This window comes from Pteronotus mesoamericanus, unplaced genomic scaffold (genome assembly GCF_021234165.1).
Source record: "Pteronotus mesoamericanus isolate MK-2021 breed Mesoamerican mustached bat unplaced genomic scaffold, CSHL_Meso_final contig_438, whole genome shotgun sequence".
Lineage (NCBI taxonomy): Eukaryota > Metazoa > Chordata > Mammalia > Chiroptera > Mormoopidae > Pteronotus > Pteronotus mesoamericanus.
In genome coordinates, this window is record NW_026555165.1 from 1214623 (window position 1) to 1240264 (window position 25642).

The 25642-nt window shown below is 56.7% G+C and overlaps 2 protein-coding genes across 3 annotated transcripts; one reads left to right on the top strand and one right to left on the bottom strand.

Annotated features, from left to right (window-relative positions):
- The first annotated feature begins 673 nt into the window (after positions 1-673).
- On the top strand, positions 674-19883 carry WDR93 (WD repeat domain 93). Of its 2 annotated transcripts, none has more exons than XM_054577590.1 (16): positions 674-991; positions 1548-1740; positions 3259-3323; positions 3696-3774; positions 5410-5525; positions 6553-6591; positions 7292-7376; positions 10340-10511; positions 11511-11581; positions 12127-12213; positions 13059-13178; positions 14220-14433; positions 15817-15880; positions 16415-16571; positions 16900-17101; positions 19787-19883. In XM_054577590.1, the coding sequence occupies exons 1-16, from the start codon at positions 689-691 to the stop codon at positions 19881-19883; spliced, it is 2064 nt and encodes a 687-aa protein (XP_054433565.1). In that variant the 5' UTR covers positions 674-688. The 2 variants fall into 2 exon arrangements, with proteins under 2 accessions (XP_054433565.1, XP_054433564.1); XM_054577589.1 differs by having other exon boundaries at positions 689-991; positions 14304-14433.
- A 4031-nt stretch (positions 19884-23914) lies between these two features.
- Positions 23915-24871, bottom strand: MESP1 (mesoderm posterior bHLH transcription factor 1). Its single transcript, XM_054577593.1, has 2 exons — positions 24197-24871; positions 23915-23989 (listed from the first exon to the last, which is right to left on the bottom strand). The coding sequence occupies exons 1-2, from the start codon at positions 24869-24871 to the stop codon at positions 23915-23917; spliced, it is 750 nt and encodes a 249-aa protein (XP_054433568.1).
- Positions 24872-25642: the final 771 nt, after the last annotated feature.

The window sequence follows — 25642 nt, forward strand, 5'->3', positions numbered from 1 at the left end:
ACAGCAATTATTCGACATGCTTGACATGCCTCTGGTTGAAGAGAGAGAAGAGGAGAAGTCATGCCTCATTCCTCAGCTGGCTGGGGCACAGCCATCTGCAGAGAAGGAAGAACCAGGAGAAGACATGAGTAGTGGGAGGGAGGGTGCATCCCCTTTGGGGAAAAAAGACAGCCAGCCTCTCTCTTATCAGTAGGGGGAGAGAGGTGACAAGACTGCCAGCTTCCTTTGTTTCCCTGCTAGCACGCCGCATCCAGCGCTGGCCTGGAAGATGTGACTAGTCAATACCTGTCTGTGCTGATGTCCTTACTAACATGAAGGGCATATCACAGGGCCCTGGCTGGGCAGCTCAGTTGGTTAGAGCATCGTCCTGATATGCCAAGGTTGTGAGTTCAATCCCTAGTCAGGGCACATACAAGAATCAACCAATTAATCCATCAACAAACTGCTGTTTCTTTCTCACATCAATTTTTAAAAATTCAAAAGAAAATAAGAGCATATCTTAGCAATGTGGTAACAATCCCATAATAAATATGGAAAGTGCCTGTCTCTAGAATAAAGACTCCCAGTGGACTCATGCGCTAGAGAAGATGCTACTGTTTTCCCTCCCCCATTTTCTCCAAGTACCTCTGCTTACTTCTCCCATCAGCTCTTCCGAGTCGCAGAGCCGGTCGCAGTGCTGCTTCCTGTGATGTCATCCCCTCTCGCAAGGCGAGCCCAGAAGATGAGGCTGCCCTTTTTAACACAAAAGGGACAGCTGGAGGTGCCGTCCCCAACAGAGAAGGACTTGCTGAAGGAGGATGCAGGGGTTTGTGTCTTCAAGGATCCACATGAGGAGTTGCACTCCCTGCCTCAGCCTTACCGAATGATCAACAAGCTGGTGAACCTCCTGTTCGACCAGTCGTGGGAAATTATCGAGGAGAGGGACAGGCTGCGGGAGGCTGAGCTCAGCCGGGTCCAGCCCACCATCTACCCTCCAGTTTTCCAGAGCAAGGTATGCAGCATCTGACCAGGGATCCCTGTGCCCTCGGCTGAGTGTTCATAAACTGAAAACACCTAATCCAGGAAGGGCCTCCCCGCCAGGAACCTTCCTTCAGTATGACAGCTGCATTTTTGAAAGATGCTAGGCAAGCTGACTGTCTGGGGAAATGGGTGATCTGGCTCACTGAGAGGATTGCGCAGAAGGTCTTTTACGTGCAGCTCTTGTTATTTTAAAATCTTTCCGAATGTAAGAATCACCCTCTGGCTTGCTGGTGGAGAACCTGCCCGTGCCTCAGTGATGGCTCTTTCCACAGCGTTACAGATGAACACAGGGAACTGGGCCGCTTGTCCGCGCATCGCGGGGCCCACAGCCATGCTCAGTGTAGTGAACACACATTCATCTCTGCTGCGCTATGTCCTCGGGCCCCTTCTTGGTATGTGGGCGAGACACTGAGCTGAGCCCTATGCTTGGGGATGGTAGTATTATATCGAGGAAGGGCCATATACTGGCACATCCCTCTTTGAAATGTTGGCTTATATTTCTTTCTTTCTTTCTTTTTATCTCACAGCTCAACAACGTGCCAAATTGTATGGCTATTTCCCAAGACTATGTGTTTATTGGAGGAGCCAAAGGATTCTCCATCTATAGTCTGTACAATGCTAAACAAATATATGTTTGGGATAAACTGAAGGTTGGAGTCACGTCCATCTGGGCCACAGATTTGGGGACCGAAGTACTTGTTGCTCCTGTGGATGGAATGGGTACTCGTTCTTCATCTTCCCTATTTTACACGTACCTGTAGTCTGCTGTTCAATCTTATTTCCTTCCCAGGTGTGGGCGGGGCCTCACGTGGCACCCTCTCCCTGGTCACATGGTATTGTGGTAACAAACACCCACAGAACAGCATGGCATGCTAGGCACTCTTCCAACATTTCCCATATTTGGTCCATTTAACCCTCACAACAGCCCTGGGAGCTAAGTATAATTTATCACCCCTGCTTTTCAGAAGAGGCAACTGAGGCACAGAGGTTCAGTAACTTAACCTGAGGGAACACAGGAAGTAAGTGGCACAGGCAGGATTCGAACCAGGCAGTGGGGCCCCGGAGTCCACGCTCGGTGGGCCCTCCGCAGTCGTGCAGCCCACACGAACCAGGGCTGGCTTTTTCCACCCCCCCAGCCTGCGGGCAGGCAGGGCCCTCCCTCCAGGGGACAGGAGCACAGGGAAGGACAGGGGTGGCCTGGCCTGACTGACAGTTTAGGACAGGCACACCCGTAGGAGTTTGAAAAAGCCCAGCGAGAGGCGGGGCGACTGGGGAGAAGCACCGCAGTCCCTGGGGAGAGAACGCAGGCTGGTCTGGCCCGAGGGCGTGGCAGGAAAAACCGCCTGCTGATTTCCTGAGAGGCTGACATCAGGGGGCATGAGGTGAGGGGCATACGGCGATTCTCTTGTGCTAGTTTTGCAGGTTTCCTCTGAGGGTAATATTAGTTCAAAATAAATCCCACTGTGTCTGGTCAGTTTCACGTCTGTGTGACCCGCAGTGTGATGACTCGGAGGGCGGAGGCGGCCAGGTCGGCCGAGCACATGCGTGGTCGCAGCGCAGGCGTCCCATGGAGGTTGCTGGGCTGAGCTGGGCTCACCCTGGTGGGCTGCTTGCCTTTGCGAGGTCTGTGTCACGGGTGGAGGGGCAGGTTAAGAGTGTCTGGCGGGCACCTGAAGAAAGAGGCAAGAAGTCACGGTGGATCAGGATCCCGTAGTGGAGCCCGCAAGCTAAACGGGAATTAGGATGACAGACATTACGTATTAAATCAACAAACTCAACTGTGTGAGAAGCTTCTTGGGCGTTGAGAGGTGAGGCATGTAGAAGAGAGAGACCTGATCCTTTCCCTCAGGGGATCTGTGAACTCGCTAGAGGAACAGAAAACACCCACAGGACACAGATGGATGACAACAGGAGGCAGTGGGATGATGACCGAGTCAGGGGACAGAAGTCAGGGAAGGGGCTGCTGTAGCCAGAGGGCTCCCGGGAGGCTCCCAGGAGAAGAGGACTGGCCACGGGCCCCGTGGGCAGAGACGGCCAGGAGGCAGAACTACTGGGACATTCAAGTGCGGTGGAGGAAGACAGGAAGGCCGAGGCCGCGGCCGCGGGCGGTGGAGGGCCCAGGGAGGAGGCCCGAGAAGGCATGAGCCTGGAGGACAACGTCAGAGAGTCCAAGAGGAAGTTCGGTTCTTCTTGGGCTCACTTCTCTGTCTTATATTCTTATTTATGTTTCTGCTTCAGGTATCATTAGACTGTTCTACCTTTACAAGGATGGTCTTTTCTTCATCAAAACTATCAATGAAGCGGTAAGTTCCTCTAGCTGGGCCACAAGCTGTAGCAAGTCAAGGTTACTTTTTTTTTTTTACATTAATTTTTTCTTACTGATTTTTTTTTTTTAAGAGAGAGAAGAACGGGACCGGGGAGAGAAAACCATCAATTTGTTGTTCCACTTAATGACACATTCATTAGTGGATTCTTGCATGTGCCCTGACTGAGGGTCAAACCCACACGTGGGGTATTCAGACAATGCTCTAGCCAGCTGAGCTACCTGGCCAGGGCCCCCGTGCCTCACGTTTTGAAAGGATTTATGTTCCTGGGTGGGAACCACACCCGGCCGGACACGTGCCCTGCTCTGTCACCAGGCAACCTTGCTCTAGCAGCTTCTTTCTTCTTTTCAGGATGACACCAGCAAGCAAATGCCCTGTATCAATTTGGAGATCTCTTATGGAGGGGACTTTGCAGCTTTCCTCCTCCAAGGCAAGTCCTGATTTGCAGTCTCTTCTAGATAAGCCCTTCTTTTGCCCAGGCCTCTTATGTAGACATCGTCTACAGAACAGTTGCAAAGACAGAGTTCTCCCACCCTTTAGCCAGTGTCCCCAACACCAACATTGACCACAGCCCTGGTGCATTTGTCAAACTTAAGCAAATAACATCGGCTTAATACTATTAACTGCAAGTGGGGTTCCCCGCCCCAACCCCCCGCAGATTTCACCAGTTTTTCTACTAATCTAGTTTTTTTTTTTGCTCCAGGGCTCAATCCAGGATACTATATTGCATTCAGTCACCTTGTCTCCTTAATCTACTCCTATCTGTGACTGTGTCTTGGTCTTTCCTTGTTTTTCATGACCTTGACGTCTGAAGGGTACCGGTCAGGTATTTTGTGCCGTGTCCCTCAGTTTCAGTTTGTCTGAGTTTTTCTCATGCCGCTGGGGGTAAGGATTTTGGGGGACGAGACACAGAGGTGAAGGGCTCTTTTCATTGCTTCATGTCAGGGGGATGTGACAGCAACATGGCTCACCACCGCTGATGTCCACCTTGCCCTTGAAGTGGCATCGCCAGGTTCCCCCACTGCTGAGCCACCGCTTTCCCTGTCCCAGCTCCGTCAGAAGCAAGTCGCTGAGTCAGCCCACACTGATGGGGACAGGATTTAAATGCCATTCCGGGAGCCAGGAGGGTCACTGAGTTTTTGGATATCCGTTGAAACCACCACAGCAATTGGTCAACTCCTGTGGGGGAGATAGTCGAGACTCTGCACATGCCTTGTTTTGCCTTCAAGTTTTGCCCACCAAGCACAGCATGTACCAGGGGGTCCTGCCTGTTGCGATTATGACTATGGTGATAGAACCTATTTTTTTCCAAGTGGATTGTTAGCTTGATTTTTAACTTTTAAATATTTAGACACATGCTTTATGGGCTTCTATTTATAGTCTTGTCCAGGCCCCTCAACTGCAAAGTGCCTGAGGAAGACGTGCATTTCATAATGTTCTCTGCATTAACAGCAGCTTTTGTTTCGTAGCAGATTCCTAGAGCTGCCAGAACAGAGTCCACAACTGGGTGGCTTGAAACAGCAGATATTTGTTTTCTCGCAGTACTGGATGCCAGAAGCCTGAAGTCAAGGGGTCCATGCGATCACTTTCTTTTAGGAAACTTTTAGCCAGGAAGCCACCCCAGGTGAAAGCAGCCACCTCCGGGCTGGCAGGTGTCCGGCATGGAAGCTGAGCATATGACAAGCTGAAGTCCCACAAACCCCTGGGGGCTGTCATCTCCCCAAATGTTGGTCAGAAGACTTCTCTGGGGGCATGGCTCCCAGATCTCAACTTCCTCAGCCGTGCCTGGTTGGTTACTGATTCTGCGTTGTGCCTGTCTCCCCAGGCAGCCATTGCTGGGAGACAAAGGGTCAGTGGCACCTGCCACTTGCGGGGCCAGGCCTGGCAGAGTACGGCTAGCGACGGCTGGGTCAGCGCAGGCGCCGTGGCTCTGGGGGTGAGGCCCCGCTGTTCCGAGGTGTCTGCTGGTTTCCGTGTCAGAGGTCCTGAGAAGACGGGCCGTTTCTCAGAGGACACTTGGCGCCTGCCTGCCATTGCTCAATGGCCCCTTGGTTTCCCAATGCAGGAGCTGGGGATACTTGGCTGGATGTGTACAAATTGCCCAAGGAGTCTTGGCTCAAGGAGGTGGAACACCCTCAAGTCACTACAAATCCAAAGAAAAAAGTCAAACAGCCCCAACTGGTAGGAAACAGCAGGTCTTTAAGTGCTATGTTTCCCCCTACCAGGTAGAGTTCCTTGGTAAATATTACTTTACGACAATTTGCTCTTCTACCCAGCGGGCACTTACTATTATTTTTGACAACGAATATTAATGAGTATGCCTTTAAAACCTATTTATTAGGCACTAAAGACTTATGAAATGATTGACTTAGGAGACCAAGGCGGAGATTCACATCCACTGCCAGCTCGCTGAGGGGCTGCGGAGAAGCGCCTGTCTCCCCGGCGGGTGTCTCCACCGGGCGCGGCCCTGCGCCGCAGTGAGCAACACCAGCCCAGAGCTCGTCCTCCTCGGAGCTCCTACAGAATCTATTCTTTGTAGCTCTTCTTGGACACCTCCCACACGCCGCCTCGATTTTTAGCTATCTTGTTATGCATGAAAGCCCTCTTGTCTTAACTGCGTGACAAGTTTCCGGGTTGTTAAGACTATACCCCCCGCTTCTTTTTATCGACCAGCCCCCGCCCCGCCCCCAGTTTCATACTCAGTGCCCAACAGATATGCTTTTGGAGGGGTTCATTTATGACCCAACGGGGAAAAGCACCTTGGAACGGGGGTGCTTTCTCATCGTAACTCAGTTTCCATACACTGAGGGGCAGCCAACTATTGCCACTGTAACTCACAGTCCCAGCGGTAGCCCTGGGACTGTTACAGTTAGAGTTAAATAAAACTGCCAATGTCACCAAAGCATTTTGCCAGTCAGAACTGGCCGCTCCCCCTTAGACTTCTGCAGTGGTCTCCCACCGGATCTTACCTCTGTTCATCCACTATCTCTCGTTTCCCCAACTCCACTTTAAGATCCTAAAGCACAGGGATCATGTGTTAAAACCCTGCCGGCCCAGGGACCGCACAGATATCGCTCCTCCGTGGCTACCAAATGGGTTCCCGACTCCCAGGAGTAACTGGGGGGAAGAGAGAGCCCTCAGAAGATCGAAGCAGGTGGGGGACATACAGCAAGCCCACTGTGAATTAATTTTTTGTTTTCCTTCTTAGAACACTCTTGATCCCATGGCTTCAGATAATTTAGAAATGGTGAGAAACGTTAAAGACAATGCCCAGAGAGATTTGAGTTCCATGGTACAGATATTTTTATTTTGACTTGAAATTTACTTTAAATATCAAATATGCTCCCAAATGCCCCACCACGGCACTGTTTTCAGATCCCCTGGCACAAAATCTTGTGCCTCATGTCCCTGGAGACGGTCCCCACCCATGAGGACAACCGCCCCAAGTCGAGCGTCCAGGGGCGGGCCCCCTGGCAGGGAGGCTAAAAAGTGGGACCCCTTCCGAAGCCCTGGGACTGGGGCAGGGTGGGGAGCCTAGCAATGCACCCACAGGGTCACGTATTTTTGTAAAATCGGCACAAGTAACATTTTTGGCAAAAGCCCACCGTCTCTTTTCATTCAAAATTCTGCCTAGTTTTACAAGATGTATCTTTTTCTATACTTTTAATATATCTGTGTCTTTATATTTAAAATGAATTTCTTTTTGACACTATATATTTGGGTCTTGCCTTTTTATACACTCTGACAAACTCTATCTTTTAATTGGGGTGTTTAGGCCATTTATAGTTAATGTGATATTGCCATGTTTGGGCACTTTTCTATGTGCTCTCTGTTGTTCCACCTGTTTTTCTTCCTTTCCCCTTCTGCCTTCTTTGACATGAGTGTTTTGAACGATTGTGTTTCATCTTCTTTGTTGACTTATTAGCTGTGCTTTTTCCTCATTGTAGGATGTAAACGTTTGTTTTAGAGGGGACGTTAAGCTGAGTGTTCCAGTTCACATAATGAAGATCAAACCGCCCAAACCAATTACAGGTCAGCACATTTCCACTGCTACTCTCTGTCCTTTTGCCGTTGCTTTCTCCGCTCGCTCTTTCTTTGCCTTTTCCCACATTGCCCATCTTTTCTATTTATTAGCAGCCACATCTAAGTTACAAGTGCAATTCTAAAGAGGAAATTTTTTTAAGTCATAACCTCTGGGACCTAAAGGCAAACATTCTCCATGTTACGAAACCGCAGGGAACGAACAGAACTGGGAGGTCAGGAGAGAGAGGTCTCTTTCCTGGGTGCGGGCCGAGCTCACTCCTTCCCGCATCCCTGTGTCAGTCCGTTCGTCAGCACGGTGAGGCCCTCGCTCACGTCACCAATAGGTGCTGCAGCTGACAGCGACACAACGTGCTGAATATAATGACACCTGTTTACGAGACACTCTCTGATACAAACAAGAGTCAAGTTCCTGCAGCAGCTTGTCACTGTGAAGTGGAAACGACATGTAATAAAACAATGGGAGTTTGTCAAGAGGCACGGGGCTGGGAGTCCACTGTAGGCAGAGCATACAGTGTACCTTCTCGGTACTCGCATGTGACCTCAAAGACAAAGCTACAAGAATGGTCACTGCAAAGTTATTTATGGAGGCAAATGGCTGGTTAGATCAAGTCTGGTACACTCATACAAAGGGATACTTTGCAACCATTAAAAACAAAGTGGGGGATGCAAGAGGCCAAGAAGAGCCAAATCACTCTTGTAGAAGACCCTGATGATAAGGTTTGCTCCATCAAGATTTATTATAAAGCTATAGATACAGATAGATCAAGTAGTTAATGGAGACAGAGCTACAATAATTAAGGTCAGATATAAAAATAAATGAGTGGATAACACATAGACAGAAACGTGTATGTAAAATATGGAAAGACAGACGGAAACAGCAGGTAAAACCCAGGTGAATGGAACGGGCCCAAGAGGCAGAGCAGCCCCGGCGCCGAGGGGCACACGCGCCCGACACCAGCCGTGCCGCTGGGCAGCGGCGAAGGGCGTTCCTCTCAGCAAGTGGTGCCAGGGGTCCGCATGGGAACAAAAGTGAGGCTGACCCCTGCCTCACTCTTTCAAATGGCTCCTATGCAGAATATATAAAGGATTCCTACAAATTATTAAGAAAAAGACAGATAATCCAGTATCAAACAGGCAAGAGATTATGCAAATGGACAATTAACATATGAAAAGGTACCCAACGTGGTTAGTTATCAGGGAAGGGCCGGTTAACTAAGAGATATCACTCTCGCCCACCAGGGTGGCTAAAATTATGAGAGACCGACCACACCAGGGCAGTGAGGATGTAGAACAAGCACACCTCCCACCTGCTGCAGTTGGCAATAAGGACTGAGGCAGCCACTTTGGAAAACAGTTTGGCATTATCCAGTAATGCTGAAGATAAAATTTATATCCTGTGACCCAGCATTGACACTCCCAGGCAGGGAGCCCCACCATCCCAGTTTCCCTGGGACAGAGGCATTTCCTGGGATATGTGGCTTTTAGTGTTATAACTAGGAAACCCCGGAGCAAACCAGGATGAACTGGTCGCCCTACGTCTAGGCATATAGCTGACAGGTCTGCAGGGGAAAGCCCCCCAGGAGATACGCACAAGAATGGTAACAGTGACGAGATTTCTGACAGCATCAAACATGAAACCACGGAAATGCCCATCAACAGCAGATTCTCGGCACTCGGTGGAATACTATACAGCAATGAAAAGGAACAAACTAGAGCTCTACGCAACAACACGGATAACGGCCACCAACGATGTTTAGCAAGGCAAACATTGTTAACAGAGCAACAGTATGTAGGTGCATGCCTGCACAGCAAAGTAAAATAACTGGTGAAGTTGTCCCATAAAAGCCAGGAGAATGGCCGGGCTCTTCCCGGGCGGTTGCGGCAGCAGACGGGCAATGCTCTGCCTTCTGACCTGAGTAGAGCCAGATGTTTGCTTTGTAATAGTTAATGAAGGTACACATTTTTACACACTTTTCTGAACGTGTTATGTGTCACCATAAGAAACAGGGTTAATAAATGAAAAGAAGCAGCAAGCGGTGAGGAAGGCCCATAGAACACATTGGAAGAGATCACCAAGGTATTTTGTGGAGCAAAACTGCAAGGTAGCTGGGTCGGACCCAGCTGGAGGCCTTGCTAAAGCCCAATCACAGGGCCCCCACCCACAGTGTCTGTTGCAGTTGGCCTGGGGCGGGGCCTGGGGACCTGCATTTCTAACCAGTCGCCCCTGGACCCTGTGAGATAGATCCCTGTGGACCTGGGACCGCAGCTGGAGACCCACCAGCGTGGCACATGCCACTGTTAGTTTATAAAGAGGGGCCTGCTCCTCGGCAGTCACGTAAGAAGCTGAAGACAGTGGCTGCCTGGTGGAGGGGACCCGAGCCACTCGGGGAGCACCCCAGCCACTTGAGGGAGCCGGGCACTTCCCGACGAGTGCAGGCTTCTGAAAGTTGGGGCGTGAACCCAGAGAAGACATCCCTCAGTTTTACTGTGCATTTAGGGATGGATGAAAGGCAGGAAGTGAAAGGTTGCTGGGAAGAGAGGAGTGACAAGGAGAGTGAGTGATAGAGGAAGGAGGTTCTGAAACGGGAGGTAGTTGTGAACGCAAGCACCAGAAGAGGCGGCACTGCCTGGTTGCGGGGAGGGGTCTTCCGCAGTGCTCACTACTGATGGCGCTGGCGGCCCGGGGCCTTGCTGGGCTTGCGGACACTTCCTGGGCCTCCTTTGGAATGAGGACGTGATGGGTGGGGGTAGCGGGCGGCCTGGGCTTCCTGAACACACGGGGCAGGGGAGAAGCTGGGAAGGAAGGACAACACCGGGCTCACGGAGGGGTCACAGGCCAGAGCCCTGAGGGGGAGGGATTCTGCAGGCCCCTGGGAAGCGTGGGGGAGGGAGGGAAAAACAGGAAGGGGGAGCTGAATGGTCTGACCAACTGCGGAATACTTTCCACCTAGGGACCACATTCAAGAGCCCCCTGGAAGTCTTTGCAAAGGTCGAGGGCTGCTACGGGCTGGGCTCAGGGCACAACCACTTCATCAAGGACAGCCAGTGGGAGCAGCAGGCCGCCATCTTCAACGCCATGTACAAGGAGTCCCTGGACGGGGACAGCGAGGAGGGGCCGCCCAGGTGCGCCAGCCACCCCACGGCCCTGGGCCTCCCCGGGGGCGTCGGCCCCGGCTGTCAGGGCGCCGTCTGGTTTGCGGCGTCTTCCTGGGACCGCCAGCAGGTCTTTTGAGGAGCCGTGTGGCGACGGCATAGAGTTAGCACAAAGTCTGAGAATGTGGATGTCACAAGAAATAGGTAGCTGTGCAGATGACCAGCGGAGCGCATTATACTATTTTATGTGTGATACCAGCTCTTACAAGTGTTTTTCTGACTATCAACAGAGAAGACCCTAGACTTAGAACTCTAGGTCACCACTGCTGCCACCTGTCTTCATATCCACCCTGTGGTGTGTAATGATCCAGAGGCATCACCTTCTAACCCTGGTCAGTAGGCAGGCCTCACTCCGCCTGTGCTGCGACTGCAAAAACTGCGCCCCCGCCCTGGACCGTCTGCTGAGCGGCTTACGGAAGCAGCTGCCCTCACAGCTCCTGTGCCCCTCGGGCAGCCCTGTTCCATGTGGGAGTGAGAGCTCTCACCGTGCTCTCCAGTGCTCCTTGCATGTGCTCGCTCCGGGACCCAGCGTCCCAGGGCGAACGAAGCCCCAGCAGCTGCCAGCTGCCACCACAGAGAGCTACAGACCCTCTACAGCAGGAAATTGGGGCTTTAAAAAAAAGAGAGCACACGCCAATTTCTTAGCCCAGCGCTGGTGGTTTTGCCCCCAAGATAAGAGAGCATTCGGGTGCATCGCCCAAGTCTGGTCATTAAAGGTCTTCCCCAAGGTCAGGGGTGGCCCTGCCCAGGGCTGGGTGCTGGCCCTGCCCAGAGAGCCCCCCGCGGCTCCGCCTACCCTGCCCTCACCCCCCAGGGCCAGCACCCAGAATGCCATTTGCCTCGTGGCTCCGTGCCCCCGGGAAGGCCCCTCCCAACTACCCACCCCTGGTTCTAGCACCGAGACTGCCAGCCCCACCCCGCGCCGCCCCGGGTCTGCCACGGCTCTGACCGGGCCTCTCTCTCCCCCAGTATGGCCACGTTCCACTTCCTCCTCGCGAGCTGCGTGATTCAGATGCCAGCAGAGGTCAAGAGCCCCTCAGGTAAGTGAACACACGCAGGTGGCTGTCCTGGGCAACCGGCCAGTCACCCTGGGGGCGGCCTCGGCAGGCCCTCCTAGAGGCGTTGCGCACAGCGCACCCTCGTCGGGGGCGAGGACGAGGTGACAGCTGGCGGGTGTCGGCTGCGGCCCACACCCCCCGAGAACGGGCGCAGGCTCTGTCTACATGGAGTGACTCGCCACAGAGCGGGGTCGCACACGCCCCACCAGGCTGCTTTGGGATATGAATTCACTTGGTAGGAGATGTGACTTAAGACACTGAGGGCCAAATGCACACGTATGACCTAGAAGCTGTGAAAGCAGCTGAGGGCAGTTGTGACCACTATCCCTTCCCAGGAAGGGCACTGGGCCTCCTGGGGGTGCCCAGCCACACACCCCCCGCCCCCACCAGGGAGCTCACCCAGGCGTTGTGAGCTGCCCATTAGAACCACTTTTGATTTCAAACCGACTTCCCTCGGATGAACACCGTCCCCACAAACCAAAGGCCGCCCAGACTCCTCACGTGACAGCCTCTCCCCCCTTTCCCAGGGGTGGCCGGTGTCATTGGTGTACACTGGATGGGACACCACAACTTCTTCCTCTATTCACTGAACAGAACCCTGAAGGATAAAGTCGGTATGTGTCCTCCTCCTGCTTAGCCAAGAGCCTGTGGCTGACACATCAGTGTGGCTTTAGGGGAAGCCAGCTGTGTGTGGTGGCGGTGCCGTGACCCAGGGCTCTATCTCCCAACGGTCGTGTTTCTTAAAGATAACAGGTCAATAGGGACAAAGCCCCGTCAGGGCTCCTTAGTCAGCTAAGGTGAAGAGAGGGCAGGCTGGGCCGCGGAGTCCCCGTCACTGCCCAGCGGTCTCAGGCCAGCCAGCTGACATCCCAACCCCCGGCCTCCGGCTTCTCATCTGAAGCACGGAGCTGATGCGTTGCACCATCCATAGCAAAACCTAGATAGTTGAAAGCTCTTTGAAATGGGAAGGCACTTAGGAAATGTGGGTGGCCATCTGTTGGTTTTTTACAAATTTACGGAGGCATTTACCCGAGCAAGTTGACTCTGTGGAAATTCCTTGAGCTGCACACTTAAGCCACACTTTGGAACTATACTTCCAAAGTCACGCTGAAACATTCACAAAGCAGGAACTCCTCTCCTTGCGAGGCAGCCTGGCATCTGTATCCAGCTCTGGTGCTGACTGCCCGTGTGACCGGGGGGCCAAGCGGCCGCTTTCTCGGCGGAAGTGCTCCCGACAGCGCCAGCGCTCACCGGGCGTGCGCCGGGGTCTAACGGCAGCGCGGCCTGTTGCATTACCCTGAGCAGGAGACAGTGCCGCGCGGGCAGAGCGCGGTGGCGAGCCCAGACGCACTCCTGCCCATGTCCCAGAGGGGCAGGCCAGCCTGCGCCTCAGGCTGTGCAGGGGGAGGCGAAGGCAGGGTGTGGGGGTCAGCCTGGTGAGCGGTGTCCTCCCCACTAGAGCCCGAGGGCGTGTGGCCCTGTGCCGCGCCCATTGCCCTGTCTCTGCTCAGCTGCTGCTGCTCCTACCTGGTGCTGGCCTGCGAGGACGGCGTGCTCACACTGTGGGACCTGGCCAAAGGTGAGCCCCCGCCTCTGCCCGGCACCTGGCTGCGTCTCCGGTTGCTAAGCCCCTCGGCTCTTCAAGGCCCCTCGGGGGCTGGTCCTGCTCTCCTGTCAGTCATTCACTCAACAGACACTACTGAACACAACGTGCGCTGCCACCCCGTCCCCCTTGGCCTGGCCCCAGAAGCCCAGCCAGTGCCTTCACCGCGGCCTTCCAGCACGCGGCCCAGCCCCCTCCTCCCACCTCCACACTCTCAAAACAAGCCAGTCTCTTCCTTCCTGCTCTTCCAGCCATACCCTGGTGCCCTGACAGCAGGAACCTCATTGCTATGGAAGCGAAGAGACCTATCAAGTGACAGACTTCAGGCCAGCAGCTGTTCTGGGTTGGGGGGCACCTTGGTGCAGTCCCAGCCAGGGCCCTTGATCCAGCTTCGTAGGTGACAAAAGTCAATGGGCTCTCTTTACCTTAAATTGATCAGCCTCTAAGGGAGCGTCTCCCTCTAACCAAGCTTCTAAAACAAAGGTGGAGGATGACTCGGTGGATTGGCATTTGAGAGCCGGGGTGGCCTTCCTCCCTGGTGGCCCTCCAGCCGGTGCCGCTCTCTGGAGCGCGCACGGCCATACAGCGGAGCTGGCCGTTCTCGGGGGCTCTGCCAGGTCAGAGGGGTGCCTTCCTCACCTGGGCTGTTTCCTCCTCAAGGATGCAGCAGTTGTTTCAAATAGGGGGACATTCTCCGTGCAGTTCTAAAGGCCCCCCTGAATTTTTTTGATCGCACCCACAGCATTACAGTAACAGCAAAAACTACTTCGAGGGCAGAAGAAGGTTCCTAATTCCACAATCCCTTGCCCAATAGCTTGTTCTCGATTTTCTGAATATTGATAAATTCTTGACTCTGCTCTTCTGTGCGTTTGGTTCTCCCCACCCAGCTGCCCTCTGCTCTCCGAAGGGTCCCCTGAAGGGGGCGCTCCTTGCTCGGTTTTGCCCTCCCAGGCCCCGCGCCCGGGGCTGCATCGCTCGGTCCCGTTTCCGACCTGCGCCTGTGGCTGCTCTCTGCAGGGTCCCCTCTCGGCGTGGTCGCTCTTCCTGAGGGATGTGTCTGCCAAAGCATTCACTTCCTGAAATGGTTCGTAGTCCATGAAGGACGGAACGTGTATCCCGAGGGTCCAGTGACATCCCAAGTGACCTGTGTGGTGCTGTGCACAGACGCTTCTCTCCACCTGGTGGCTGCCAGCAGGACCCAAGGACCCACAATCCGCACGCTGGTTGAGAGGTGGGTGGCTTTGCAGGGACGACAGGGAAAAGGGCAGCAAGACGCTGGCTGGCCAGCTCTCTGTGGTCACTGTCCCCCGTCTCCTGACAAGCCTCGGGGTACCACCAGTCTTCTACACACCGACGTATGTAACGCTCTCCTAACAAAATGGCAGGATGGCACAGACGCCACCTCTCACATCCCACAGGGCCAAGACGAGGATCATTTCTCCAAAATAGCCTGTTATCAGTTTCCCCAAGGACCTCTCTCTCTCTCTCTTTTTAAAACTGTGAAGTAGTTTATGTGTGCAAACGATCTATACAATGTGTGTGTATTTAGCGTGTGTGCGCGTGTGGGGAGAGATGGAGGGAGATGGAGAGCAAGATACACACCTGAGCAACCACCAGGAAGCTTAAGAAGGAGGTCACCTCTGATTCAGTTCCCATTCAGCGGTGTTCTTCTCCCTGATCACACGCTCCCCCACTCCTCCAAGGGAACCAACCGCCTCATCCACCACCCGCTGCTGCATGCGACAACCCGCCACACGGCCACATGGCTTAAGGGAACTGCTGCTGCTTAGCCCGATTCTGCAGGCTGACGTGGTCCGGGCTCAGCGGGGCGCTCCTTCCGCCGGCCTCGCTGCGACTCGCACACGTGCCTGCAGCCGTGGGCAGCACAGGCTGGGCCAAGCCGGCCGGGCGGGTGGAGTTGGCCTCACTCACGTTGCTGGTGGCTGGCAGACTGGCAGGCTGGTGGCCCAGGCACTGGTTCTCCTGCCAGCGGCCTTGCCTGCGGGCCCTGTCAGGCTGCGTCGCCCAGCAGCCGCCCCATGCAAATGCTTTCCCAGCCTGGGCTGGAGCCACCCTGGACAGAGCGTGTCACATCGCCACACCTGCGTTCAAGCAGCGCAAAGACAGACTCCATATTTTGGTGGGAGCTGCTGCCAAACATTGTGCCCATTTTTTTTTTTTAAATCCACCACACTGCCTTCCTCAGTGCATTCCTTTGCTTTCCTTTAAGAATGAGCATGTCCACAGGCCTGTACCTCCAAGCAGTACATTGTCAGCTGTGCATATGAGAGCAGGTAAACCGCGTGACAGTCTGTGCTCTCCGACGTACTTTTAAATGCTGTTTATTCTGCCACGTGCTGTGCAACGTTCTGGAGAGGCCTCTGGGAGGACGTCCTCAGCTACAGCTGTCCTCACTGCTCTGGCGAGTCCCGCTGTGCGTGCACCGTGACTGCTCACGCACTAACAATGGAGGTTTGGGCCGCGCTGTGAACAGTCTCCAACCTACTTCCTGGTGCTTATGTACAAGACTTTACCCAGGATATTTGCCTGGGAGAGGATGGCAACCCTTTAAAACTCCTCCAGGGTGAGCGCCTACGGGTCTTGCTTTCTGCAGGCCAGCGAAGCACCCGGACGAAGCTGTCTGCGCAGTGGCCCCGGTCCAACCCTTACCTGGCATGGTAGGCTCCTCACGCTCTTGTGATCAGGACAGGTGGCAGCACGGGTGGAGGCGTGGGGGCGGGGGCTGAGAGTGCAGGCGGGGAGCAGGGTGGCAGCTGGAGGCAGATGCAGGGCTGGGGAGGGTGTCTGAAAGATCGGGGTGAGTTTCGAAGTTCATCTGCAGAGGAGGGTTAGGCATGGCCACCACATGGAACAGGGTCCCTGAGGAGGCAGAGGAGGCGCATCAGCCGGGATGTGGACCCAGGTCGCAGCGAAGGCCAGCCCTGCAAGAGAGGAGCTGGGGGTACTGGAAAGGGAAGCCAGGGCAAACGAGGGACAGACGCGGCGCCTAGATGAGGGCCTGCTGCCGCCGGTGTCCCCGCAGGGGCAGACGCCACATTCCCACCGCTGTCCTGAGCATGGTCCAGAGGCCGCATGCCCGGGAGCACCCGAGTTCTCCCTGTTTTCATTCCTGATGGCCAGCTGCTTCTCCGACTCCACACTGGGGCGAGTGACAGGGTCGAGAAGTCCCCCTCTGCCACCTCTGTTCCCAGGTGCTGGTCTTCTCCAGGAACGGCTCTGTGCACCTGCTGGATGTGGCTGGGCCTCAGATCGTCTGCGGCTTTGCTCCCCCCCGACCCTTCCACCTGGCAGCCCCCTGGAAGCCTGTGTTTGTCGTGTCTGCGCACCAGCCGTATTTCCTGCTCCGAGGTATGGCCCGGGGACCATGCGGGCGCTGCCCGGACCTGTGGCCTGGTGACCATTTCCCCGACTTACTTCCTCAGTCCCCTCACAGAGCCTCGGGTGACCCACCCAGCCTGCTCCCCGCTCTCTGTCCCCTCCACCACAGCCCAGAGCCCTCAGCAGACACTCTCATGACACACCTGGCAGGCCCTCTCTCTGCTCCTTCAGAGCAAGCGGGCCCCTCCCAGCCCAGCCCCTGGGACCCAGCCTTTGTAAGCAGAGAGCAGCCCCCGGATCCACCGCGACCTCAGCGAGGAACCCTCACACAGAACACGGCGCTCTTGTCTCATCTCAGGGGACCGTCCAGATGGAGCGGAGGCCACCAGCGAGGCCAGGGACATCCCCAAATCTGTCTTCTATTTTCATTTTGCTGCCTACCCGCTGCTGGAGGACATCTCAAGAAACTGCAGCATCCCTCAGGCTGACCTGCCGGGCAGCGCGTCCTGGCCCCAGGCACTGTCCTTGGAGGAGAGATGCGAGAGCTTCCTCCAGAAGAGGTACAGTCCTGGTTCTCCTGCGCGCCCCGGCCGTGGCCTGGGTGAGGAACAGTGGGGTTGGCTGGACGGCACAGAGGCCCTTCCAGCACCTAATGCTCCCCTCAGAGCCCAATTCCCCTTCCGACCAGCAGAAAAGGAGGAATGAGTTCAGGCCCGTGGGAAAGGAGGGCCTTATTTGGTTATCAGTCTCGAGCAGGGGCTGGCAAGCTGGGGCCTGCCAACCACGCCCAGCCCACGGCCCCACTGGGCTCCAGAAGCTTCCCTGGAAGAGTCAGGCCCAGGTACACACAGCATCCCTGGCTGCTGCGCACTCAGCAGCAGAGGGAGCAGCCACACCGGAGCCCGCAGGACCCCTGGAGCCAGCCATCCGCACGCCCTGTCCTTTCTCCACCCTCTGGACGTGTGGTGTGTTAGGCACTTGCCTTCTCCCGCTGACCACGGTGTGGGTGGCGGTTAGGGCTCAGACCCCTGCTGAGCCCTTGAACATGGCTCAAGAGCAGACCTACCACCGTAACGGAGTAATTCCCCATTACAAAAAGCGATACTCATTTTTGATGATACATTATACATGCGCTTGTAGAAATTGAGAGACTAAGACGATACGAAGGGGAAAATCTAAATACTCCACAATCCCCGCACCGCCATTCACGTGTTAGTGCACGTCCTTCCAGGTGTTTCCCTCGCGTGTCTGCTGTGTTGAGACCACGCTTCGTGTTCGCTTTCACCTGCTCGGAGGAGGAGACAGTCCCTTCTGCCCTGACTGTCTGTGGTCTCTCCCACCTGCTGGCTCCCAAGTGTCTCTCCCCCCTCCCAACCCAGCTCAGCTCCCAGGACCCCACCCAGCCTCCCTGGGCCCACAGTGCCGGCTGCGGGGGAAGACTGCCCCCAGGGACACTGCGGAGGGAAGAGGGCTGGAGCCGGCGGGGCTGACGGGGTGGGGGGCACAGGAGACACGGGCACAGCGGGGGGCTATCGGAGTAGCGGGTGCTCCGGGTAGTGCTGCTGGGTCCAGGGACCCTGCAGGGGCCGGGAGGGGCGCACTGTGTGGTTGTGGCAGCCCTGCTCGGAGGAGCCCCTACGGAGACCTAATCACAGTGCTCCAATCACACCCCTTGTCGCAACCCGTCTTCTGAGTTGGGGCCCAGCGATAAGCTGGGAAACACGATGATTGAGCGAAGGCGCTTCTGTCCTCACTGCGCTGAGGCTGACGCCTGGGGCTTTGAAAACGACTCCGGCGAACCCCCTCCTGCTCACAACCAGGATCTGTCATGACCATTTTCCTCTCACTGCTTATCGCACGCTCTGTGTACACCTCAAAGATTTTAATTTTTTTTTTTTTTTGTATTTATAGCTTGAGCCTGGAAGTTTTCCACTGGCCCTAAAACTAGGTGAAATTTTAAGGCAACGGGTTCATGTGGCAATAGAGTCAAAGTTGCAGACCTGCAACAGTCTGTCCAAAGTGTTTTCACAAAATCTGCCCTGGGGCTTTCGTAAGCAGCAGCGTGGAACGGAGCCCGCCTTCCGGGCTCTGAGAGGCGGCCGGCTGGTGCCAAGTGTGCCGCCACCCGCCCGCCCCTCAGCCTGGCTTCTGCTCCCATCCCAGTTGGGCCAAACTTTGACCACGAGAGAGAAATTTCAGGCCACCAGGAAACAGACAGAAACAGAGCCTGTCTCTCCTGCCTGTCCGTCTCCCTTTATTCCCTGTGGAATACAGGCCACGCACAGTCTAGGTTCTACCTGCCCAGCTTTCTGCCGTAAGTGGGCGTCTGGGGTGACCCGGCAGACCCGGGGCCCACAGGCAGGTGGCTCCCTTGGTGAGGGGCTGGGCAGGCCCTGTGTGGACACCAGGGGAAGCTTCTCTTGAGGCTGGAGGAGGGTAAGGGATGGTGTTCCAACTCCCTTTGTTAGGGTCCTCAGAGAGGAAACCGTGGGCCCACCCTTCCTTTCCTTTGCTTTCCTTGGGAAACAAAGGGATGATTCCCTAAAAATTATCTATAGATGCACAGACGCCAAACGTGCACACAGTCAGGCTCCTGGAAGTCCAAGTCTTTGTGGGAGCGAAGCGGGGACTGGGCAGACTGCAGCTGTCCCATGCATTTGAAAGGCAGGTGAATATGCACTCATTTGTTATTTAAACAAACAAACAAACAAAAACGCCTTCTTATTTTTTAAAGACTGAAGTCAAGCTCTCTCCTGGGGGCCCTCCCCAGGCTACGGTTCTCATCCTCCTTTCTGCACTTGACCTCTGTGGCACTTAGATGCCTCCTGTCCCAAGTGCTCTTACTCACTGGGGACAGGGACCGGCTGTTGTGGTCACGTTGGTCTTCCCAGTGCTTGCACCAGTGTGTCACTGGCAGATGCTCAAGGAACGCTTGTGAAACGGCGTGTTGGCATCCTGACGTGTCTACTGTCGTTCCGTGCTCACAGACTTCAGTTCCTAAGTTCGAGTTTGTTACTGTGCGTGTACCTCGTGATTTGGAAAGCCACCCCTCACTCCTTCAGTAAAGGTGTTTCGGGGGCCCGCTGTGCCCCCTGCTGAGTCCTGAGGACTCAGAGAGGAAGCAGACCTGCGTCGCTTGGAGAATGTATAGCACAGGGCGGTCAAGGTCTGCCCTCGGGACCTGGGGGCAGGTGGGGGGCACGGCACAAAGCAGGCTCTTCTCATCTCCAACCGTGTGGCCCCAGGTTTCAGAAGCTGGAGCACCAGGTGAAGGAGCAGGAGCACTGGACCCGGCTGCGGAGGTATTCCTTGCTCCTCCAGAGAGAGAACGTCAAGAAGTGACTGGGACGCCGCCCCGGGCTCCCTGAAGGGGCCCCAGCAGCAGGCAGGCCTCGCCCCGAGAGGCCCTGGAGGGAAGAGGGTTGGTGACAAAGGGCTGCAGCTCAGGAGGTCCCCGGGGCTGGACTTGCCGACAGGGACCCCCGCAGAGAGGGACTATTTTCAGTTGTTTCAATGACTGTGCCACTTGTCTGAGCCCCCAGGCGGACAGATGTGTCACCCAAATAAACAGCGATACTGTTTCCAGGCTCAGGCAACGCAGTCCACCAGCGTCCCAGGCCCTCTGGGGAGGCCCGCCCGATGGGCCCGGGGCCCCTCTGCTCAACCGAGCAGGACGCCCAGCCCACCCCAGCTACTGTGTGGCCCCCGTCTTTCCCCTCCCACTCCCCGTCCCTCTGTGCTGCCCCACAACCTTTACGGAATCGCCTTGGAGAGACTGAGGCCCAGGCTGGTTGGTCGAGTGCCTGAGGTCACACGGGTGTGAGAGGCAGAGGTGCCAGGTGAGGTGGCGGGCAGGCACCGTGCCACGACTGCCCTGGCCGGCTGGCCCGGAACCGAGAGGAGACTGGAGGGCCTGAGGGGCCCAGGAGCGGGCAGAGAGGCGCCTTTGTCTTCTTCGGAAACCGCCCTTTCCAGGAAAACTGGATGAAGGGTCCCAGCAGGGCAAGGGCTGCGTGCGCCTCTCCGAGGACACCGAGTGGCGGGCTTGAGAACTGCAGGGCATTGACCGGTCGCGGCCTCCAGGATAACCTGCCCACCCACAGCCGGCTGCACACAGGGTTGGTGACGGCAGCTTCTCGTGTGTCCCTTCCCCTGGGTCACACACTTGCTCCTTGTTGGCGGCGCACCTCCCTCACGGCGCTGGCACCAACTAGCTGAATGTCCCCTGGATGAAGGGGTCCCAGACAGAGACACTCCCCTTCCTCTGATCCCCACCCAGATTCACAGTGTGACCCCGGCATGTCCCTGAGTGTGATCGGCTTAGTGGCCCCTCCTTAAAGCACCGGCCCCTCCAGCGCCAGCGTTTACACAGCACCTGTCCCAGCCCGAACGTGTGCAGTCGACATGCAGAAGCATGTTTCCTGCCCACCTGCACGCGGAGCCGTATTTTACACCTGGAACACACGCACGCACGCCCACTTGCCACCAGGGCTGTTCTAAAGAGCAGAAGTGCCGCCCACCACCCACAGCTGTCCCCACCGCAACAGCCACGTACTAGTTTTGTGACGATCTCAACCTTCCACATCCTGACTGGTAAGATAGCACACACCTACCTGCCTCGTCCCGGCTCTGAGGCTAAAATGCCTTGAAATTAGATGGTGAACCTATCATCCTACACACAGAGCCTGGCCCACGGTCGCTGCTCTAAACATGCGTGCTCCTCCATCACGTGAGCTCCCCCCCGTGGGGCTAGGCAAGCACTGTTGGCGCGCGGTGACCAGAGTCAGCAGGCCGGCCCGGTGGGCGCCCCCGGGGCCGATGTGTCACCCTCTCCCACCGTCCAGGCTGCTCCGCACCAGGGCGCCCTGCCAGGGCCGCGCGTGAGGTGAGCTGGCAGCCGGTGCCCTCTGTCCTTGAGACAGGCTGGCGTTCAGCCGCCCAAGAGGCTGTGCCCCCGTGAGTGAGCGCACAGGCTCTGGGGTCACATAGGGACCCAACCCCAAGGCTACCACTGAACATTTATACGAACATGTTGTCCGTTACCCTCCTCCCTACGTCACATTGCTGTCCTTAAGATGGCCCGTTAGCTGGGTCTTACCCCACAGGTTAGCTGAGAGGTGAGAGGGAGCACGTGTCCACGGCTCACCTACCTGGACGCTGGTGACTGTCCTGTCCCTTTGAATGGCCGTGCACGTTCCGCTGAGAAGGGGCTGGCCCAGGAAGGGGTGGGGGCGAGGAACGGTGGGAGGTACCCTTCTCATCTCCAGTCCTCCTGCTTATTAGCAGAGACCTGTTAATGAAAACCACACCTAGGTGCTAATAAACGGCAGGAGGCCCCAGCTCTGGCAGGGAGGGGGATCCCTCCGCAGGGGGAGCTGGCGGACTAGCCCCACTTATCTGTGAAAAGACTTGCTAATAACTTTAATTCGCCCTCCTAAGCCACGGGTCCTTTGCCATGCAAACAGATTTTCTAAACCTGTTTAGGTTCCTGGAGAAAACATCCATCCACCCCCCTGAGGGCCGTGGGAGGGCAGCGTGACAACAGGATGGAGGCCCAGGAAAGTGGGGGCGTTCCGTGAAGGGGTAAGGTCCCACCTGCGCTTTGGGCTCCCGCTCTCCAAAGCCAAATGTGGCCAGGGCACACCCGAAGGGCCGGCAGCGAGCCCCACCCCACCAGCAATTGCAGCCCCTCCGGGCCGAGGCAGGAGCCCTGGGAAGGATCCGAGACGTGGGGTCAAAACAAGCCCATCAACAGCAATGGATAAATAGACTGTGGTCTGTAAATACAACGGAATACTACGGGGCAAAAAAGAAAAGAGAAAAAGAAAGGAACCGCTAGACTGTTATACAGACAACACAATGAACCTTGAAAACCTTATGTTAAGTGCGAAAAGCCAGACACAATGCCCCACGTATATGGTGAGATCCATTCCCCCGAAATGCTCACAACAGGCAGATCTACAGAGAAAGTAGGGCAGTGAGCGGGGGTGGGGCGCAGGCGTGGCATCGTGGGGGAGTGACTGCTAATGGGGATGGTTTCCTTTTTCAAAAAAAAAAATTGTATTGGATTTATTGGGGTGACACTGCTTAATTAAACATTACGTTTCAGAGGGTTTCTCCTTTGGGAGGTGAAGAAAACGTTCTAAAATGAGCGGCTGCCAGCGGCATGACTCTACGCGTATACACAAACCATCCAGACGAACTCTAAAGGATGTAAATTTTATCTGAATTAAGGACTTAAAAAAACAACAAACAAATAACAAGGCCTGTGTTTCAAAGCAGCTGGAGGGGGTGGGAGAGCTAGGTATCCACAGAGGGCCGAGGACCCTGGCACACGGACCCTGTGTCCCCTCGCCCACCTCCCCCACCGGGCCTGGCTGCTCGCCAGACCCCCTGACCCAAGCCAGGCTGCTGGGCCCACACTTCCCCTCCGTAATCTGAACCCAGCCAGCGTAGACGGGGGTGTGCGGCTGGGCCTGGTTCTGGGTCAGTGGTGTGGACTTGCGTGTAGCCCAATGGCCCTGTCATCTCATCTGGGCCTCGGGGAGGTCACGTTTCCATAAACTCAAAATTATCTCACTGACGTTATTTTTTGTCCCTAAACCACCAGGGAGAGAAACCTGAGGGAAGGGAGATGGGACAATCCCAGGGTCCAGGCCAGGGGGAATGGGGACTCGGGGCACAGAAACGTCCCCTTGGATGGAGGTGGTGTCCCCTCCACCTCAGAATGAATGGAGCTGCTGACAAATCCTGCCAGCGCCAGAGTGTTGCTCCTTGGTTTAGGCTTCTGCAAAATGGTTTTTCTGAGTTTAAAATGTGTAAAGAGCCCGATACAATAAATACTAATGGAGATGCACTGTCTGCAGGTACTTTGGTTTTTTCCAGCCGCGCACCAGGTTCAAAGACAAGACGGACAGACGCCATTTTCTGCCACGTTTCCATGGGAAGCCCCGCCCCCCACCCTGTTCTGGGCTGACCAGGCTGAACCGACGGCGCCGGGGGCGAAGACTGCAAGAAACCCTCCCAACTTCCCTACATCCTCCTCTGGAGAAGACGGAGGGAGCTTTGCGTCCACGCAAAGAAAGAGGAACTTGCCAATTGACACGAGCACTTTATTCACAAATAAATAACTACGTATGAAGCAGAACTTCCAGGCTGCCTCAAAGTGTCTGCTCTGTGGGTCCCACGGTGGGAGGGGCTGGGGTAGGTGGTGCTGGGGGGACAGGCTCCCACCCGCAGGGGTGCCCGTGCCAGCCTCGCCGGCGCCCGCGGCCAGGACAGGGAGTCTGAGAGGAACCCCTTCGAAGGTGCCGAGGCCAACAAGGCCGCAGTGCTCACTGCGCCCCTTGTCTGTCAGGCGTTACTTCGACTATTCAGGCCGGTGGCCACTCCAGGGGCGAGAGGGACATCCAGGTCTCCAGCTGGGGCAGCGCGTGGCACGGAAAGAGCTGAGGGGGGGGCAGGGAAGAGCGCGGCTCTCAGCGCTCGTGGGCTCCACTCTCAGGGAGCCCTGCCCCCTGCGCGTCCCTTCCCTCCCGTCACCGCTTGGGCACCCCGGGTACGCCGGCCGTGACGCTCTCAGGAGCGCGTGCAGAGGCCAGGCTGCGCGCCCAGTGGGGGGCGCCCCCACGACGGCGGGGGCGGGAGATACTAACCGGAGACGAGGCGTCCGGCCCCGTCGCCAGCCCTTCCAGGCACGCCGCCTCGTCGTAGAGCACCGGCGCGGGCGCCGCTGGGGCCCCGGGACAGGCGGGCGGAGACCCCCAGGCCCCCACGGCGCGGGCGGTCGAACCCAGGCCCGACCCGCGCGCCTGCGCCGGCACAGGGCCGCCGCCGGGGCAGAGCAGGCAACCCTGAGCGAGCGCCGCGTCGCCGCGTCGCCGGCGCCGTAGGCTCTCCTCGCTGAGGCCCAGCACGGCCGACAGGTGGCCGATGTAGCGGATGGCCAGGCGCAGCGTCTCGATCTTGGTCAGGCTCTGGCCGGCGGGCGCCACGGACGGCGGCAGGAAGCGGCGCAGCTCGTGCAGGGCGCGGGCGAGCGTGCGCATGCGCAGCTTCTCGCGCTCGCTGGCGCTCTGCCGCTGCCCGACGCCCAGGCGGCTGCTCCGGGCGCCGCGCCGCCCGGCGCGAGGAGCGCGAGGGGCTGCGCGAGTGCAGGGCCGACCCGGGCTCGGCACGGGGCTGCCGCCCGGGGCGCTGCCCCAGGAGGTCGGGGACGAGGCAGGGGAGCAGCCGCAGCCCGTGTCGGAACGGGGAGGTTGCTGAGCTGCGCCCCAGCACGTGGGGAGCACCCAGGACCCGGAGAGCGGCGGGCACAGGGACTGGGCCATGGCAGCGGCGGTGCCTCTGGAGACTGTTGGCGCGACCGCCTTATCCCTGAAGCCACGGCTTTATCCCGAGCCAGAGGTGTGAAGTGGCCTCTTCCAGGCCACATCAGCACTTCAAAGCCGGCTTGGGGCCTGGAGGGGGCGGGGCCTGACCCTTTGAACCAACGCAGGGGTGTTGGGGGAAGAAGGTGCTGGCCAGTTGGCTGCATGGGTTTGGTCCCATCTGAGCCATCGCGGGCACCCGGGCACCTGTCAGGGCCTGCGCCCAGACCTGGCTGTTGGGCCAGCTCAGCAGGTTAAAGGAAGCGGGGTCACAGACCTCGAAGTCCAGTACCTAGGTTTGGGACTGCCTTCACCTGTTGGGGGCCTTATGCAAAGAATTAAATTTCCTTGCACCTTCATTTCCAATTTGTATAATGGGATCCTCAGGCCCTGCAGCAGCAGGTCTGTAAAATCAGCTGGGACGCAGCGTGAGGCCCTGGTTCCCGCTAGAGGCGAGGGGAACAGTAATCCGTCCCTCCTCTGAGGCAGGCTGATCCTGGACGCACCCTTCCCACGCGGTGGCGAGCTGGGGGAACCGCGATGAGGAGGCTCTCCCAGGCACCTCTCCAAGAGCTGGCGCGATCTGCTCAGGCTGCTGGACCACCTGAGCTGAGGGAGGGGTGAGCCTGCTGGCCTCCAGGACACCCTCAGCCTGGCAGTATCAGGGGCTTGGCCTGTTGCTACCACTGTCCTCTAGCTGGTGTTCTGCCACTTTGGGGAAGGCTTACAGGC